This window comes from Poecilia reticulata, linkage group LG10, assembly GCF_000633615.1.
Source record: "Poecilia reticulata strain Guanapo linkage group LG10, Guppy_female_1.0+MT, whole genome shotgun sequence".
NCBI classification, from domain to species: Eukaryota; Metazoa; Chordata; class Actinopteri; order Cyprinodontiformes; family Poeciliidae; genus Poecilia; species Poecilia reticulata.
This window is the reverse complement of record NC_024340.1, coordinates 21797821-21818488: the sequence shown is the minus strand read 5'-3', so window position 1 is coordinate 21818488 and position 20668 is coordinate 21797821. Positions and strand designations below refer to the sequence as shown.

Below are 20668 nucleotides of genomic sequence, written 5' to 3'. Positions count from 1 at the left end.
TTTGTTGTTTTTTCTTTTATATTAATGTCTGGAACTATGCAGTGTGTCATGTTACTCTTGTCAGTGGTTAAAGACAAGGAGTTTCAGGAAATACAACTGTTTGATATTTTGGGGATTGGGTCCCATGTGATGTGAAGAGATAAAATAAGTTGATGCTCTATAGCCCATGACCATGTAAAAAAATACATACATGTATAATTACTAAAATTTCAATAATGTATATATTTTTTTATTTGTCTAAGTTAAAGATAGATTAATTTGATGCATGTACCTTCAGATTTATTACTTTCACAAACACATCAATTGTGATACTTTTTGGATTATTGAACTCTGGCACTTCTGGCTTTCCATACATGCTGCCTTCTAAATTGTTTGTATTTTAGATTTCTACTTGTGTGATTTGATTTTATGCATAAGATCAGAGAACATAAAGATGAGAAGTCCAGTTGTAGCCTGTAGTAGACCAATTATGCTACAAGGCATAATCCTCATTTGTTCGATTTACACAATTTATCAGACTGAGCAAAGCAAGAACAGCAGCCTTATGCGTCACACTATAATGCTCCCTCACATACCCACTATTGCAAGTTTTGTGGTTATTTAAAAAGGGGTGTTAGCTGGACAAAAATGTATGAGATATGCATGATGTGCTTTTAAACTGATATTGAAAATAAATTGATCTCAGAAATTTATTTTAAAACATGAAATATTGTATATGTTTCTTACAGAGAAATTATATAAAAACCTATCATTCTTTTATGAAAACTGTAATAACACGCAATGTCAAAAATGTTATGGCTGACACAGTCGTGAGAAAAATCATTGACTTAATAATAATTGTATAGCAAACAGTCATTATACCCTCCACAAAGCAGGTACGCGACAAAAAGTTCCTGCTAAAGCAGCTGGTCTGTGACAGAGTGTTGTATCTACGATAATTAATGTAAAATTAAGTGGAAGGAAAAGTGAGGTGGCAGAATGAGAAACAGCAGTTTTGAGAGTAATGTGAAGCAAAATCTTAAAAAGTTGGGAGGATTAAGAAGTTGTGTCTGTAACCAGTCAGTGCTTTAAGAAGCACCACACAGACATTTTCATTACAATGATATTCTAATTTATTAATATGCACCTACAGCTCTAAGCCCTGAGTTTGCTTAAATATTGATATGGTTCACACAGAGTTTGATCTGTTTATATTTCTTTCTAATTCTATATTTTTTGGTTTGTTTTACTCTACTTTTATTGACAGGAAAGCCATTAGATGTTGTATGACGTTTGATTCCTTTTCAACATATTACCACTCACAGTCATTTTCTTATTTGCCTACTTTATAACGTTTTCCAATTCTTTTAAACAAAACTTTTATAAGAATATAGTTTGTTTTTTTAAGCATCATTTTGACAAGAACTCTATAAAACTAAGGTAAGCTAGAGGATAGTTATTGGCTTGCTTCCACAACCTTTTGCTACACACATTCACCAGGAAGGCAAACGCAAGTAAGTCTATTTCATTTACTGTAACAAATAAAATGCATATGCATCTTAGCAATGAACTTAAAAAACTAGCAGTCTGTAATGTAGTTTCGGGGGAAAATTATATACAATAATACTGAAAATGTGTTATGAATGTACCTCTGACAACTAAAAGAAGTTGTCAAAATGCATAGTACTTGTCCTTATTGATGTAAAGGTTAGATAAAGGAAATGCCCATATAATACTTCTCTCTTCCTTTTGGGAGTGACTCAGCATTTTAGATAAGGTTCATTCTAAAACCTCCTGGATCCAATCGCAGCACAGTTCTTTGCCAGAGCATCACAAAACAAACCGCTTAAAATATTTGTAACGCCCTAACATGTTGCATTATCTATGATGGCATCTTGACCTTATTACCAAATACCAGAAACAAGTTGTGCAATAAGCAGAATACCCCATGAATGCTGGCTTTATCATTTTTTTTTCTTACAGATTTCTAGATAGATACATAGGCTTTCTGTCATCTTCACATTAATTATTCATAGCTTTCAGCAGTTCGGGTAACGTGAGCTCGGCATTTTTATATTAATTTATATTTACATAATCTATAGTGTGTCTGTAAACATGGAGTCAGGGAAGTGATCTTGAACATTACCTCCCACTGATGAGCGGTTGATACCTGACGCCTTCATTGTGAGGTCAACTATAAGGTAGCCTGTATGTACAGCTGAAAGCAACTAAATGGGTTGTAGCTCGTATCAGATTACATGTTCTGTAACCCATCACACAAACAGATGGTGCTTCCTCAAGAAAATACAGTTTTGTGTTTTACTAATAAATCACTTGATCTTGTGCTTTTAAAAAAATGGTAGATGCACTTTTCTCAAAGCCTTGGAATATTTTTCCCACGTGTTTTTTCCTAGTCAAATACGAGGAACTGAAAGCTCTTATAGAAAGCAACAAGGATCTGGTTCTGATCGACGTCCGCTCTGATGGTGAGGTGAATGGAGGACGTATTCCTGGTGCCATTCACACTCCCAGTAAGAGCTGATTTATTACAATTTACTCTCCATGGATTGTAGAAATAGGATAATGATGTACACTTAAGCGAAAGTATTACAGGGTGTGCTGTTTTACATATGTATTTTCAGGTTCTCTATATTTTTGCATCGATTGCTTCATGATGCAGCATCTGACTGATATGTCGTTGACTCTTTTCATTTCAACAGTTCACATAGACGCTGCTCTTAGCATGAACCCAGATGACTTTAAAGCCAAGTACGGCGCAACAAAGCCAGCGCTGAATGCTCCTCACATGGTGTTTTACTGCCAGACAGGCAGGCGAGGGGAGATGGCAGCAGGAAATGCGCGGCAAAGAGGATATACTAAGTAAATGGGTTATTTTTGTTGTGTTTTCTGTTTATCAGAATGTTTCTAGACTCTATTTAATTGAAGGAATTTTGATTTTGTTATCATTAGAGTAAACAGCTGCTAATTAAAAATAAGGAACTTGGTTATATCAAACAATATTAGAGTATGTTGCCATTCAAATTCAATTAAATAATGATAGCTTTTCATAGTAAATGTAACAATTCCATCATACATGGGATAAAAATCAGCATTTTGATCACTTTTTTGCATAAAAATCGAATAATAATAGATCAGAATCAATGATGCTGTTAATTTCTATATAGAAGGAAGTAGAAATTCAGAAAATAGTTTTATATTAGGGGTGACAATGGTTCACGATGGAAGGGTTTATACTATTGCCAGTGGGTTGGCAGTTCGAAATCCTTCTTCTCCCTCTGTCTCACTCATTGTGTCCCAAAAGCAGTTTTGGCTACAGTGTAGCGCACCACCACCAGTGTATGAATGAGTAAATGACTGATTGTTGTCTAAAGTGCTTTGGAGTCCTCAGACTTGATTAAGCTCTATACAAAGCCAGGCATTTTACCATATTCCCCAGTTCAAGTCTCTTATTATAAAATATTTACTGACTAATAGCAGAGATGTGATTAAAATCATGCGTTTGTTTTTATAGTCATGTAAAATCATGCGTTTGCTTTTTTATAATCATGGCAACTCCTAATTCTGTGCTTTTTTTTGTTGTTGTCAGTGCACGTAATTATGCCGGAGCCTACAGCGAATGGTCAAGAAGACAAAGGAACTGATTTCTTTTAAGGAGGAGCCTCACACTGTGTACTACGTTTATATACACTCCACAAAGAAAATGGATACAGATCGATGTTAAGTTTCATACAATGAATCACTAAAACTTTCAAGTTTGAATTCATAGCACATAAGAAATTACGATAAAATCAATTATGTTTATGCCCCAATAGGCTGACTAGAGTATTAAATACCATCCATCCATCAATCCATTTTCTTGCACCCTTTTTCCCTCAGTGGGGTCGGGAGGGTTGCTGGTGCCCATCTCCAGCCAATGTTTCGGGCGAGAGGCGGGGTACACCCTGGACAGGTCGCCAGTCTGTCRCAGGGCAACACAGAGACACACAGGACACACACTCACACCTAGGGGCAATTTGGAGAGGCCAATTAACCTGACAATCATGTTTTTGGACTGTGGGAGGAAACCGGAGTACCCGGAGAAAGCCCACGCACGCACAGGGAGAACATGCAAACTCCATGCAGAAAGACCGGGGCCGGGAATCGAACCCAGAACCTTCTTGTTGCAAGGCAACAGCTCTACCAACTGCGCCACTGTGCAGCCAGTATTAAATACCATATAAAGCTTTTTGTTTGTTTTCATTTTTGCTATATTCAAGGCTCTATGTTTGGTCTTCTTGTGTTTACCCTCTACACCTTTTCCCTCTTGGTAACATCATCTGCCATCATGGCCTTAATTACCACTGCTATGCTGACATTTCCAAATGTGTCAGAAGGCGCTCCACCCTCACCCTCTGTCTCACTAAAATAAAAACCTGGGTGGAGCAAAACTTTCTTAAGCCATGCTATGACTATGACTATAAACTATGGCAAATGTCACGTCATCATTATCTTTGTTCGGACACTATCACCTTCTCTACATCACCACAATCTTGACGTTTATTTTGACTCCACCCTCTCCTTTGACAACCATATCAACTAAATAACTAGGACTTCATTTTTCCACTAAAAAACATAGCAAGACTCCATCCATCCATCGCTTTTTTACATCTCATTTCGTCTTCTTTAACTCAAACTCCTGTCCCTCCTCTGCACCCAGGACCAAGCACCAAACCTGGGGGTGACAGAACATTTTCCATCGCCACCTCATCCTCTGGATCTCACCCCCACAACCGACCCATGACTGTTCTGACCTACTTACTTTTAAATCCCTTCTCAAGTCCCACCTTTATGAAATGTATTTTAATATTTCTCTGATTGCCTGTTGTTGCTGTTCTTGATGTTTTTAATCTTAATTACTGTACAGTGTCTGAGTACTTTGAAAAGTTATTATTATTATTATTATTATTATTATTATTATTATTATTATTATTATTATTATTATTATTATTATTATTATTTGTAGTGGGCAAAGAAAGTCACATTAGTCATAAACACTGACTTTGAGGAATTAGAGCAGCTTCATATTTTGTCATGTTACAACCACAAACTTTGATGTATTTTCTTGAGGTTTTATGTGATAGATCAACACAAGCTTCATATAATTATGAAGCATAAAGGAAGGTATGTGGCAACCAAAATCTTTCCAGAAATTCTCAGCTGGAATTGGACCTGGGGTTTGACTGCACGATTCAGATGTGCATTTATATGTACATCTGGAAGCATTAATATGCTTTGATCTACGTCAATATTGGACAACTCTACTGAACCAGTTTTATACATGTTTGACTAGTTTTTGCTTTAACAAAGGCTGAATTACCTCCACAGCCAGGCTGGTTGACTGCTTTGCCTGGTACCGGGATAGGATAATCTTAATTGGGCCCCCTGTCCTCAGTATTCTTTATTAAAATAAGAAAAATGTCCAATAGACATAAGCTTCTCCCTCTGTCTTCTCTTCCATCCTCCGCCCTCAACTGCAGACCAATCGCGATGAATACTTCGCTTTCCTTGATTTCTGATCATTGAAGACACGTGGTCCTACACGACTGCGCAGTTCTTGAGAGCTGAGCTGATTGTTTAAAAGTCAACTTCTGAATTAAGAATGTTAAGAGAAATACGGCAGGTAATTACTTGAATAAGTTGATTATAACTTAAACTGAGTATGCGCTAATTGGATTTTTTTTCTCTAAAAGTTTTTTTTTAACACGTATAAATGGTTTATTATCGACGCTAATGTTAATGTTAGCATGACGTTAGCTTGTCAATCTGTTCAGGTGCTGAGGCTAATCCAGCTGATGGGAAAACAAAGGAAACGATCTAGTTTAAAGAATACTGGAGCAATTTTAGTGCTTTTATGGACCGAAAAGGGCTCGTCCCATCAGAGGTTAAACTGCACTGGTAAGATGGCTGAATTTTCTGATAATTTGCTGAATTTTGATAATATCGTGCTAATTCGTCTGGTTTAAATATCCATCAAAACTTTAGACTAATTTGTATAAACAAAGTGATTTTAACTATTGCGACTATTACTTTAAGTTTCTCTAAGTTAAGAACAGTAAGGGTATAATCCTGGCATTTTATAATTGATTATATAAAGTATGTGGTAAAAATGGTCTGAATATTGAATTATTTTATAAATTTGTTTTTAGCACTTTGCTACTTTGGATTAGTTATCTAAATAGGGAGGTTAGGGTTTCCAGACTTTAATCCATCGTTTTTAGTCAAATTGATAAAAATGAATAAATAAATAAAAAAAACCTTAATTATTAAAGAGAGAAGGACTTTTTGCAGTGATCTATCTCATATTTAGACTCATTATTCATAAATTCCCACTTTTGAAATTTAATTTCTGTCAAACGAATTGACAAAACTGTTGTTCTGACTGCATTCTATGAAATACTTTTATTTATTTACATTTTCAATATAAATTTCCCCCTTAATACTTTTTCCTTTAACTGTATACTTTAGTTTATACACACATGGAAAAAAGTGATTAGAAAAACAGTCTGAAAGTGTTTTGGACTGTGTGTCATCTTTAAACCTATATATGTTCTAGGTACCCCATATTTCTTAAAATAAATGTATCAACAAGGTACAAATGAATTAATACACACTAATTTAAGTGTTCATTTTAAAGTAAAGCTGATTAAAGTTTCTAAATAAAATTGTCTTTATGTCATGGCTGAAAGCCCACCTCATCATGCTGTTTCTGTAATAATCCAATAAAGCATAACGAGGATCGCTTAATCACATTAATTAATCAAATTTACTCAAAAATCCAGAAAATATTTTAGATTGTAGTCTGGAACAGTTTGGATATTTTAAATAACAAACAATGTGGAGAAACTTGTTTGGTCTTTTTTTTAATTTATATCTAAACATTTCCTCTATTTTCAACATTAACTGTGCTGCACATGCTCCTTCACTCGTCAGACAAAAACTCATTCTAATTGTCATTTTATTCTCTAGTTGCAGCTGCTGGTTCCTGGTGTTTTGGAATTGAAATGCAAACCCTTCAAGCTGGTATGTAAACGCAACAACAAACACACTGAGTCACAGATTATATTTACTTCACATGTTCTGCATTGATGTGAACAGACCTGAAAAAGGTCCTGCTTCCCGGTGTGTGGCCTTGTCCTGAGCCTGATCCCGAGGAGCTGACTGCCTTCACAGATCTGTACGGATCACTGAAGTTCCTGCTGAATTTTCAGGTAATTCAATTTATTAAATGTGGTAGGTACTAATTTACTTAAAAATATTAACTTCTGGAGTCAGTTTGTTGTCATCTGGACATGTATTTATTTTTCTTGCTTATTTAATGCGTTAAAGATGTGATGTCGTTCTTCCAGATGAAAAATCCAGGACATTACTCGTCCAAATGGCAGGTTCATGTTAAAGCGTTTCTTCAGATGTTCGGTTTGACCAATGCTGGGGTATGAAACTCCTCCCTCTCTTTTAAATTATATCAAGGGAAAGGAAAATATATATAAATAGATTTTTTTATATATATTTATCCAGATAAGAATCCAACTAAAATTTAAAATCCATGGACAGAAATCACAACATGACTTTAGGTAAGACATCAACATCACAGACTGTAGTAGTTCTCTGATTCAGAGCCTGTGAGTCTCAATGAAATTACATATTCAGCTCAGTTCAGATAGTTTTATTTATTCTGCAGCAAGTTACAACAAATACAAGGCACAAGATGAACAAATCCAAGTAATATTCAGAAACACAAATTAAAGTAATTAAATCGATCCATATTGTGAAACAAAATGCAATTGCGCTCCACGTGTATCACAATTATAATAAAAAGCACAAAAAAAAATCCATTTTTGATTTAGCTTTTTTCATTCATTTATATTGTATGATCATAAAGCCATTAAAATATATAAAGTTTAACTCCTGTTTTTGCTGTATCCCAACAGAGCTTTCCTCATTAGTAAAGTTGCTCTTTCAGTCCGACCCCCTCTGATCTTGGACGTCACTTGTTCTGCACAGTCAGTAATACTGATTTATTGCTGTTTTATGATACTTTTTTTGTATTTCTGTTAAAATGTTTGAAAGTCCTGCTGCTCATGCAGGCACAGTGAGGTCACAGCTGCGTACAAACAGGGATTTTCTCTCCTTTTCAGACCATGGTGCGATCAGAGAGGATCGTGGTGTCAGAAAGGACATCCTGTCGTCAGAGAACGGTTTCCTCTCAGCATCCCACCCAAAGCCATGGACCAGGGCCTGTTCGGAGAGCTCAGTGTCCAGATTGTTACACTGCTGAGCCCCTGTGTGCTGCAGTACCCCCATTTGCCTACGGAGCTATCTCGCATGCAAATATCCTTTTGTCTGATTTAATCACATTCTGTTCTGATTTCTTTGTAAAGATGAGTATCTGAACCGGTGCATGAAGAAAAATTCGCTTTGTATTCAGTCACGTGACAAGGGCTTCAAGTTCTGCTGCAAGATCAAGAGTCAGGGAAGTCCATCCAGCTTCCCTATTAATCAGCTGTGCTTATAGTTACATCATCTTATCCAAATATGACAGTGAAACATAAAGAGTTATTTTAGACGTGTTCTACCAAATATGGACACAATGGATCACGAGATTGTGTTAGACCTCTGCTTGTCCCTGTGTGCTAAAGCTGTTCAGTCACAGCTTTAATGGGTTTTCAGTGTCATAAAGTCAGTTGGACAGGAAGTAGTCACATCTGTAGCTCTACTTTTTTCCACATGGCATACACAAAACAACAAGCATCTTAAATTAGATGTGCATTTGTCACCACTTTTGAATGTCCTAATGATGTATAGCACAGATACTACTTAATGGGAATTTAGTCTATTTAATGGCAACCAGTAATGGGAACTGTTGTGTCTCTCTGGCGATCCCTTCAGGGAATTTGCCTTATTTCAGAGAGTTGTTGCTGGTGGCGGTGGGCTCCTGTAGCTGTCTGTATTACAGCAAATTTGTTGACGCATCTGACTAAATACAGTAGGTTTTTCTATGACAGTCTCATCAAAATGATGCTCAGGGTTGTTCTTTTTTTTAAATTATTTTATGTAATCTATAATCACCAATATTATGTTGAATACTGTGACAAATTGTCTGGATCCTGAAACATGACAGCGACTCAAAGAAATTTGACTAAATGCATTGGCTACACTTTTAATAAAGGCTAAAACTGGTTGACTTTAAATAGCAACAAAAATACATCTGGCTTCAGAGCAACAGCTGTGAACCTCAGAGCAAAGTTAATGTCAATAACCCCTGAAGTGCCTCACTGAAGTATGAGAGAATGAATTGCATCTCACCTTAGAGATAAAACTTGTGCCAAAATCACTTGACTCGCAGATTTATTCACAACTACTTAAGTCTTCTTCATCTGCAGCTTCGCCACAGTCACTCGGTGCAGATCCCCCTTTAGTGGCAGGAAATGAGCAAAAATAACACACAGCTGATAGGAGCCAAAATAACGTAATAACCAGCTGGAGGTTTGTAGAAAATCACATTGTAAACTGTAGATTTAGTTATGAGTTGTGACCTTTTCCCTGAGTTTTTATTCAATATTTAGGGGCTTGATTTGTGATAGACAATAAGATGCTTTATTTCCTGCTCTATAAATTAACTTAAGGACATTCTAAATTGAAGCTTTCTGAACTGTGTGGCAGCAGGTGGTAATTTATCCTTCTTTCTAAAATACAGTTATTGTAAAAAATCATATTTACCTTTTAATTTGAGGGCTTTGTAGGTCAGGTCTCGATTAAAAATGGTCTGCGGTGCCACATGGTTCAGTGGAAGAGCAGTCGTTCCCGATTCGATTCTTGGTCAAAACCCATTTACTGCATGTCCGCCTCTTCTCTCCCTGCCCTCCTTCCTATCAGCTACCAGTGAATAAAGGCCAGTAGAGCCACAAAATACATTTTTAAAAAAACAGAATTGTGGTCTTTACCAGACTCTAACTTCACAACTCCAGACAACAGATTCCACACATTCATTATTTAGTAAACCAAAACTAATCCAAGGCCTTATTTGTTCAGTGTTTCCTCAGTTCCCTTAAGGTTTGCCGCCACAGCAGGATTTTCATCAGCAGGCCTGGACTTGATTCTTTCACCAGTTGTTCTGTTGTAGATTTTCATTATTTTGTTAACTATAAAGATTCCAACAACTTTTAAAGTCAGCTGAGGCCTGAAGAGTTAAATGATCTATTTAAGACATTTTTGGAATTGACTGTATGTTCCAAATTGATGGGCAACAGTAATTGCCTTTATAAAGTAATTGCTAATATATTTTCACCTTGACATTGTGTGAAAAGATCTGGCTACAAATTCAGCATTTGTAGATGTGGAAAGGGAATACTTAGTTTTTTCACACACAGCCTTTTGGGTTTCTTTTTTGTTTAATACTTAACAATAAAAGTGTCGTAATCTGAAATGTGTACATTTCAGAACCTGTTTTTGACCAGATCGTATTTATTCTGTCCTATTTTGTGAAACCCTAGAATTTAATGCGACTTTCTTTCTTTTTGTAAATTAAATGAAGTGCATATAAAACTGAAGCTGGATAGTAAATGAAATAATAAAGCCAAGATCTTCTACTTTAGGCGGGTTTGTGGTTTTGCTTCGCCTGCACATCTGCTATATTCACTTTCAAATGAGATAGCAAAAGACGAAGCGATCGGGTTTTAAATCTGTGAGAACGTGTGTTGATACCTCTTAACCCCTCAAATGTCTCTTTTCTTGTAGACGCAGCCAACCTACCTCTCAGTTTGCTTTCAATGTCTTAAATGTCATCAGAGTTAAAGCGACCATGAGAAGAGCAACATCTGCTTCAGGAAACCATGGATATGCAATTATATTTAGGATTATTGCAATAACAATATAACTTGTGATAATTATAAAGTGTATTATTTCATCTGAACAAGGTTTTATTAAAAAGTTGCCTCAGGTCATAGTTTTTTGCTGTTTTGGTATTGAAACTACTAATTGGTTGCATCTGAAAGTCTTCACCTTACTGTCTGCTTACCCTGTAAAAAGCTTAAAACGGTAAACACGCATGTCATCAGCAAAAATATGACAGGCATTTCATATTTTCATTTCATACTTAAATAATTATCTAACGTTTCTTGCAACCCTTTCGGTTCTTTGATATTCATTCTGCCTGCAGCGATATTGTAACTATCAGTCTGTGCTTCATTGTGCAGGCCTAAGTTTAGACATGCAGCGGTATGTTGTGTGGTAGACTGGGTGTTTTTCTTTTTTTCCGAAGGGAGATTTAGATGTCTGATTTGAATGAATCATCCTTGACTCGCCGTGTTTTCAGGTTCTGGTTTTCAGCCCCAGTAACGTCCCTGTTTCAGCTCCGTCTGGTTTCTTCCAAACCCTCCCTGTTGATTTGGACTACCAGCATCTGGGACTGGACAGAATACACTGCTGCTCCTCCAAAGGTAAACAACCACCACTGCTGGGAGAACAGCATGTTCTCACTGCCCAGATGCATTGTGGGTCTTTACCTGGAAGGGATAGTTTTACAATAAAAAATCTGGAAATTGAGGTTTGGAATGTTGAACGTTCAATCCCATCTAGTAAAGACTTTCAATAACAATTAAAGCACAGATTTGTTTTTCTCTTGACTTCAGGGAATTGCACATAAAAAAACACATGTTTAGCTGTGAGAGAATAAGAAAAAACTAATTGATCCCAGAAGCAGATAATTGAAATCAAATGAGAGAAAACAAACGTTGAAAGCAGCAACAGAGAATAAACGATGTTTTCAAATCTACTCCACAGACTTGAAGTGTGGGAAATACTCTTAGATAAATGTAAATGCCGTTTATTGTCATTAAATGTTGTTTTTTGGAGTGGAAAGGTGTGCAAACATCTTTATAACTGTGATAATGTTCTTGTAGTCTCGTTAAAACTGCAGTGAGAAGCTGGGATTAATTTCCCTAAACTATTTTAGTGCAACTTCAACATCACAATAAAAATACCAGGTTGCTGATGTTTAGCCATGTTTACAGAGTTTGGGAGTCATTCGTTCAGTTTAACGTGACTCAATAAAAAATGTTGAAAGCTTTATAAGGCACAGCCACCATCATCCCTGTGTTGGTTTCATATGCTGCATCCGGTACTAAAATATATAGTCATATAAAACAGTAATTGAGGAAACTATGACTCATTCAAGTCATCAGCCATCTGGCTCATTCATTTTGAGGTGCAAACCTCTCGTTCTTATGGTCACATATCTAATTTGGGATCAAAAAATTGGACACGTTTCAGAGGAAATGTTCATAATTATCTAATAAGCAACAGTGGATTTCTGTGGGATTTTCCTGCAGTCAGCATCGACTGTAGGAAAAACCGTTGATGTATACACCAGGCCACATTGTTTTGCTTTATTTTGCCAATATGTTTTATTTTTGGCAAATTCTCTCATTCCTCCTTTGCCATAGATTACATTTCAATGACATTACATTTCATTGAAATGTAATTTTATTCAGTAATTTGATTCAAAAAAGAAAAATCATGTAGATTTACAGACTCAGTAGCATATTTTCTATCTTTATTTTTTATGATAATGACATTCAGGTGATGAAAACCCAGAATTCAGCAGAAACGAATGAGGAAGACTGCTGTCTAGACTTTTAGGAACATACTCCTTCATAAGGAGGGTAAACCAAAGAAGGTTATTTCTAATTACCTTTTGTAGCTTAAAAAAAAAAACTAGAGATTGACTGCCCACACAAACGCGTTCCTAGCAAATTAAGTGAAAAGACAAGATGTATTAGGAAAAAAATGCAGCCACAACTAAGACAAAGTGCATTCTAGAGTTTGTGGGAGTTTCAGAGATGGATTGTGGCTGAAGTTGCTGCTTAAAGAGCCGCCACACAAAACATTTTTCATGACTGGCTGAATCTCTCAGATTCCTCCTGCACGTCTAAAATTTTTGATTTACATGAAGGTACATTATTTCATTTGAACACCAGGGTCTGAATGTGGAGAAAGAGTGAAGTTATATTTGCTGAATCCATTTTAGAGTTTTTAAAATCTGGTTCATCTTGCTGTTTTGTCTTAATGAGACCACTTGATGGCGCCGCTGCACTACTTATGCAGTGGCATCAACCGAGTATTTTTCAGATCAGTGAAGTAAAATAACACAAATGAACAGGTGTAAATAAACTCAGTGTCTGCAAGTACATTTTAGCAAACATTACTGTGTATTTTCACTAAGTTCAGACATATTTTCCTTCGAGCAGAAAAGGCCATTTTAATAACGTCAATATACACAGCGGGGGATTTAGAAATTACACAACAGCATATATCTGTACATCATTAAAATGAGGTTTGTGAGGTTGTCGCTGTTTCGCTGGTTGTCATTTCCTATCAGTCTCAAACTGCAGCTTGTTTACCAAGACGGGCCGATAATCGACTCCATTGTGACAGATCTGTCTCCATCAGCAAAGCAGGCTCACATGTAACTAACTCATTTCCAAAGTTTTTATTGTGCAGTTAACTAGTGAATTATTCTCTCTTCACGACAAAAATAAGCTGATTATTCCTAAGTGCATATTTTTGATCTTTTTTTTTTCTAAATGATGTAGAACCAAAAGATGCAACTCTTCGCTCTATAAACTGAGGTTCTACTGAGGCCGTAGAACCAGAACAGTACTATTAGTTATTTTTTGTAAATATAAATTTCTATATTGTGTTTTAAATGTTCCAGCGTCCCCTGATGATCCTGTGCACAGTGTTGTGTTCACTGTGGAGCAGGAAAACTGGGACGATCCAGAGCGGGAACCCAGTCACCTCCCAGTTCAGCAGAGTCTCCTAGTCCTGCTCTTCTTACAGCATAGTGACCCCTTCACCTCTCAGCTCACAGATAAAATGGGTGAAGATTTATTACCATCATCATCATCATCATCATCATTATCATCATCGCAGCAGATGTGAACATGAAACTCTGAGCTGAAAACATTCACCATTTTTTTCTTCCTATAGATTGTGAGTTGTTGTTAGAGCTCCATCTAGAGGACATTCTGAGCAACAACAGGCAGGCCGTCACATCAGCTCTGCAGGCTGAACTTTTCAACACAATGAAGGCTTTAAAAGAAAGAAAAAAGGCAAGAAAGACATTTTTCTGCATTAATTTCACAACTTTATGTAAGACCATTGTGCTTACAGGGGGACAATAATTTGACTAAGTCTTTTCTGGTATCAACCCCATAAGCTTCAGTGTATTTTATGTCACAGATTACCACAAAATAGTCCATAAATGGGACATGGAAGGTAAAATATGCATAGTTTGCATTTATTTATTTGCAAATAAAAGTCAAATAAAGCAGTGTGGCATACAGAACTATCTTTTGTCAAAGGTCCAGATGCAAAGCTTCTGGGGTTTGTCTCTAGCTGCTTTGCATCTCTAGAGACTGAATTTTCTTGCTTTTTCAACTTTAAGAGGCAGCACGTCTCTGGGTTTCAATCTTCAAGTTGTGCTATGTTTAAGGTCTTTATTAAGGGAAACCTCTGCTCCACTTTTTTTTTTAATCTCTAACAGTTTTATTTTCCAGAATTGCCTTAAATTTACCCTTATATCTGTCTTCCTATCAACTCTGAGTTTGAAAGAAAAATATCCCCACAGCATGATGCAGCCACCATCTTCTTTCACTGTGGATGTTATGGGCTCTGTGTGTTGCATGTAGACTAAAAACCTTTTAGTTTTAGTTTAATCATCTTTTACTTTTCAAAAATGTTCTACTGCTTTGTCTTGGTTAGTCACTTAAAAGCCCAATAAAGTACGTTGAAGTTTTTGCTTTTAACGTGACAAAATGTAACTTGTATTTTTGTGTTTTCTATTAAAAAAAAATCAAAATAGTCACAAATCATATAAAATAAATATGTGTGTTTGTGTTGTAAGAAACGAGAGAAGCTGCAGTCAGCTGCTGAGGTGATCGTCAGCTCCACCATCAGCATAGTGAGCAGCAGCAGCAACATGGACTTCAGAAATGCCTGCTTGAAACACATGAAGGTGCTTTCATTTTCTTACTTTAACACATGACATTATTTTAAAATAAAACGCATATATCTATGTGTTTGTCAGGTTCGTGACACTCATGAGTTATCAGCCTCCCTCAGAGAGTCCCTGTGGAGGGTATCGTCATGGAAACGGCTCCCTAAAGTCGGGTGCTATTCTGCTCAGGTCAGAGCGTCGTTTGATTTCTTCCACAATCGGGTTTAAATCTGCTTTTGGCTTCATTTAGCGTCACAATATTATTCCAACAGGTCGAAGGTCAAGCTGCGAGTAACGAGGTCGTCAGAGCTGAAATCTGACAGTTTTTTTTTTTTTAATTCTGGCCAGGAATTAAATTGTTTTTTTTGGTTAAAGGGACATGTTTGTACTGCGAATATTTAGTGTTTCTAGTACTCTATCGGAAATATATAATTTACACTACAGTATATGTGAATGTGACTTTTTTTTACTGCTTTACAATAGATTGAAATTTAGGATAGAGATCTAATTAATCGCAATAAAGATTGGCTTTGACTTTTCTATGATGGTGGTTGCTTTAATAAATGTATGCAAAACATTGTCAGCAGTTGAGTTTATTTTAGGTTGAAATAAAGTAGAAAAAAATATCAGCATAAACTGCTGACCTGAAAGTAATTCAGCAGAGAAAGTATCCATGATGGGACTGATCTTAATATGTCTGTTGTTCCAGTTTTTTTTTGTTTGTTTGTTTGTTTTTTTTGTTGTGTTGTTTTTTTTTTTTTTTTTGGAGACAATGATATTTTATAATATTTCACAACATTACAGAAACTTAAACTAACCCATATATATTAAGGACTAATTTAAAAATACAAACCCATTAAAAAAAAAACCTTAAGTCTGTTTTGTTGACTTTACTTTTACATTTTTGAAGTGTGTGATTTTTTAATGGAACAACAACATAGAAAACTTTGTCACAAATTGAAGGAAGTAGGGATTTAAATCCATTGATGAAATAATGAGAACCTGAGTGTCATGATCCGTGTTTCTGTGTGTTTATTTTTGAGTTTTTCTGTGATCCTGTTCCCTGTGAGTCCTGTCTCTGCGTCTTCCCCGTTGATTGTCTCCCAGGTGTGTCTYGTTCCCTTGATTACCCCATGTGTATTTAGTCTCACCTGTTGTCTGTGTTTTTTTTATCAGATCCTCATCATTCGTCTACAGTCAGTCAGTCAGTCAGTCAGTCAGTCAGTCAGTCAGTCAGTCAGTTAGTTAGTTAGTTAGTTTCCTCAGTAGAACTGTGTAGTCCTGAGGTTGCTTGTTTCAGTCTTTGTCAGTTGCTACCGGTATTAGCTGTGTGCTAACTCTCTGCCGTGCCGCCTGTGTTGGACTGTTTTCTTCATCATTAAACATCATCATCTTCACCATAACCTGAGTCCCTGCGTTCATTCTCACCACTCCCAACCACACCCCGTGACACTGAGAACATCAGGATCCAGACAGGGCTGCCCTCACTGTGATTTAGTTTTTCCTTATTGATTATTGAACAAACAAATTGTCTTAAAAGAGTCTAAATGTGAAAACATTTGCAATGAATTATCATGTCAGTTTTTTTCATGCTTGATTTTCTTTCATTGAATATTCTCTGCCAATATCTAAAAAGTTAGATGTTGAACGTAATCTTTTAATAGATTATTCATTTGTTTTGACCGTTGATAGAGGACCTAATGATTTAGAGCCCGTGTTGTAATTGAAACACCTCCTCAACAGTGATTCTCTTACATAACTATTGGCTCATTACCTGAGTCTTCCAGGTCAGACTGAGCAAACCTGAGCCAATTATTTGCCACCGAGCTGCATAAAAGCGGCGATGTGGAAGAGGAGAATTAAGCAGAGATTCCTGATTCATCTCTAAAGCTTCACTCACACAAACCAACATGACAAACCCAGGTGAGTGTTTTCCTCTGATGGTACAGTAATTATCTCTTTTTAAAAATTAAACTGGGACATCCTACAGCATTCATTTAAAATATTTTTAATATTTTTTTACAAATTAATTAGAATGCAAAATCAATTATATTTTTGTTTTAGTTTAGTACAGTTTCATGACTTGCAATGTTAATATGTCAAATGTTACACAAAGACAGATAAATGTGTAGATAATGGTTTATGACTAAATCTATGCGTATGACCCTGTGACGCAGCAGAGTAGATAGGGTGAAGCTGACAGCTTCACAGTTACTTTTAAAACATTATTTATCTTCTAGTCAGAGCTTTGCACAAACTGTAACATATCTGCTCACCTGTGCTTTTTGCATTTTGTTATATGCACGTTTTGTAATTAACAATTTAGAGAGAAAAAAATCATACGTGGAGTTTATGTTCCGGGATTTTTTTAGAACCATGGATTTCCAGGTTTTTATTATCTTTGCCAAAGTTCTTAATATTTGTCTCCAGTTGGAGCAAATCTGAGCTCAGAATATTTGCAAACACTACCTAATAATTAAGTACAATTATAGAACCTAAAAAATAGATTCACGCAGATTTCTCTGGGTGTTTCTTAAAAAAACGTCTTTTCTTTTTTCCTAGTCACATACGAGGAACTGAAGGCTCTCCTGGCCAAAAGCAAAGATCTGATTCTGATTGATGTCCGTGAGACAGACGAGGTGAACAGAGGATGCATCCCCAGGTCCACTCACATTGCCCGTAAGAGCTTGTTTATTATAATTTTACTAAATATCTGCATCTTTTTCACTAGATGGTTTTTCTAGTGCCTCAGGCCTGTGTGAGTGAACTGCTGTTGTGTCTTTCTCCTCTGTTTTGATCAGTTGGCACCGTCGAAACTGCTTTCAAAATGAGCCCAGAGGATTTCCAGGCCACATACCGGATTCCCAAACCTGCACTCGATGCGCCTGAGCTGGTGTTTTACTGCCGGTCAGGGAAGCGGTCAGAAGAGGCCATCAGCAAAGTCAGAGAACTCGGATATGTGACGTACGTTATATTAAAGTTCCCCGAGTCGTTACTGGAGACGTCTCCTCTTACCATCAATGTTTCTCTTCTTACTTTCAGAGCACGTAATTACACCGGCTCTTACCTGGACTGGTCTCAGAGGGAGTGATAAAGATTCACGTTGGAGAAGAGCCTCACACTGCACACTATATTTATACAATTCTATAAGCTGTAAAAACCTTCTAGAAATTGATCATGTTGGTTCTTATAGAACACGTCTCTGAATGTTATATGTGTGAATAAGTAACTTGCAAATAAAATAATATTTTTGTTCTTAAAAGTGTTTCTGTGTTTTTATGGACATCTCAGATCCAAAATTTCATAAGATATGAAAAGACAAACAGCTTTGACAAGTGCAACATATTTACCTCATCCAGTTCACTAACGGGCAAAAACAGATGACTCCACTGCAGTAATTCTTTCTAAACAATTTCTAATTTGTTGATAGTGTTGTCATTAACAACACTTTATTCATAAGGAAACATCAAGCATTTAAAAAGTTTTATCATTTCATACAGTTTAAAGTCCAGGAGGAAACTATGTCAAGAGCTGCTTGCTAGCAACGGCAGCAGATAAACAAGATATTAATGTAATGAATCAGTGATGATCATTTTTTAGCCCTGGTTCCCAAAGTTGGGCACATGAGCATGTTGTCGTGTCAAAAAACCAAATGGGCGATCTGGAAAGTTTACCAAGAAGCTAAAATACATTTCTTTCAAAGGAATAATAATTTGTGCCAAAACCAGTAACATACACTGATAGAACATGAAGACTAAATGGTCTTTTTGCTGCCATTGAGGCATAAATTAGATTCAAACAAGTTTTCTCCAAAACTTTCCTGTAGTATTTATGGTTTGTGATAGAATAAGCAACATTCACATGGATGACAGGACTGCAGGTTTCCCATAAACACATGTCTTAGAGCTGAGGTGTGTGGAGAATATAATATATTATGAAGAATAAGGAAATGACCTTTGTTAAATTGATAGAAAATCATTGATTTAGTCACATGTAAAACTCGAGCGGGGTCCTGCTCTGTCACAGCGCTCCTCTTGTCATGCCAGGCTTTGACAGCCTTGGCGATTGATCCACATGTCATTACCAAGGCACAAGGATGCAATCATGATAATGTAGAAGAAGAGAGCAGATCACAAGGCGAACCAGCCAGGCGTGATCAAAGGGGAGACGAGGCGGGCGAGATGAGTGGAGCAGGGAGCAGAGCAGGAGGGGGTGGTTGTTATGTAACGGTATGAACGCACAAGAGACTTCAGATCTCACTGGAATTGCCACAAGGCAACTTTGTGCACATTTCGATGTGTAACTGGATCTCCACAATATTTATTGACAAACTTTTCAAATATTTTAGCTTTCTCTGCATTCAGAATTAATTTTATTTTCACTGTGAATGAAGAAAGCCCAACGAAATGTAAAAAAATATCAACTCTCGAAGGCAAGTAAAATTATTGAATAAGAATAAGAAAGTATATCAAGAAATATAAAAATGTAGTTGAAACACAGAACAATTCAATAAGTACTTAAAATTCTTATTTTTAAGAATAAGAATTTTTTCTTAAAAAAAATTCTCTTTTCATGCCAGGCTTTGACAGCCTGGCATGACAAGACAGCCTGGCATGACATCAATGGATGTAAAACATACATTGATGTTTTACATCAATGGAAAAACATATTTTTCCATTGATGTGGTTTGGCATTAAACAAATAAAATTGATTTGATTTGACTTATAAAATAATATTTAAGCACACAGCTGTCCTCTTTTTATGTGGCCTTTTAGTATTTAGAGGCCCACACTTACAATTAGCTCGGCTTGACCCTCGTGTCACCATTGTTGGGGCTTTCAGCAGCAAATTGGACTGTAGGCATCCTGAATGGCAGCCCAAACAAATTCACATTTCTAACAGCGTCAGCAATATCTTCTTCTGATCTAGAGTGACTAAAAAAAACATTTTTTGGGGGGTAGTCACTGCTATCACTGCAGATCAGAAACATTTTAATAGTTGTTTCAAGTCAACTTTCAAGTCAGAATGTTAATTTGCTGCCTCTTATTCCACTTATTAAGAGGTTCCTTGATGACAATGTCATCAGGTTTACTACACATACCAGTGGTCATAAAGCGATGCTTGATAGGTGGAGAGGAGATTTAGTCACAAATGGGACATGATACTGGTTGAGGGTTTTTTTATTATTTAGCTCTGCTCTTTGTTAAATTATGAATCAGAATTTTTTTAAAAATTGGGATCAAATAGTTCTACAGAAATCACAAAGCTTGCTAACTGTCTTTATTATAGACTCAAAATATTACATCATTTGTAATCATATCTGAGAAGGGGATGAAGTAAAATTTACGAACTACAATATTGAAAGAATTAATATAAAGTCTAATAGTTTATGAAAATTGTAACATTAGCATTCCTAACCTTTCCAGGTTATATAGATAATCATATCAATAAGGTTAAAGCAATTAAAGCAAAGGAAATAGAGCTGGTTCAGTTATTCTGTTCAAAGGTTAACAGCCACTTCTGTCAAATAACTACAGAGCCATTCCTCATATATGTTCAATCAGGAGGGTTGACGTAATAAATGCGATTGGAAATTGGTTGCGTTCATATTTGTTGGCTCAAAATATTTAGCAA

The 20668-nt window shown here is 36.3% G+C and overlaps 2 protein-coding genes across 3 annotated transcripts; both read left to right on the top strand.

Moving 5' to 3' along the window:
• Positions 1-4981: 4981 nt before the first annotated feature.
• top6bl (TOP6B like initiator of meiotic double strand breaks) lies at positions 4982-16115 on the top strand. Its single transcript, XM_008420390.2, has 14 exons — positions 4982-5659; positions 5811-5934; positions 7006-7059; positions 7135-7247; positions 7386-7469; positions 7555-7610; positions 7968-8039; positions 8175-8367; positions 11351-11474; positions 13751-13915; positions 14026-14147; positions 14942-15052; positions 15125-15223; positions 15307-16115. The coding sequence occupies exons 1-14, from the start codon at positions 5639-5641 to the stop codon at positions 15352-15354; spliced, it is 1386 nt and encodes a 461-aa protein (XP_008418612.2). The 5' UTR covers positions 4982-5638; the 3' UTR covers positions 15355-16115.
• Positions 16116-16234: 119 nt separating this feature from the next.
• On the top strand, positions 16235-19396 carry LOC103471410 (thiosulfate sulfurtransferase/rhodanese-like domain-containing protein 1). Of its 2 annotated transcripts, none has more exons than XM_017306963.1 (4): positions 16235-16957; positions 17597-17713; positions 17836-17975; positions 18077-19396. In XM_017306963.1, the coding sequence occupies exons 1-4, from the start codon at positions 16945-16947 to the stop codon at positions 18083-18085; spliced, it is 279 nt and encodes a 92-aa protein (XP_017162452.1). In that variant the 5' UTR covers positions 16235-16944; the 3' UTR covers positions 18086-19396. The 2 variants fall into 2 exon arrangements, with proteins under 2 accessions (XP_017162452.1, XP_008418614.1); XM_008420392.2 differs by having other exon boundaries at positions 17836-17998.
• The last annotated feature ends 1272 nt before the right edge of the window (positions 19397-20668 follow it).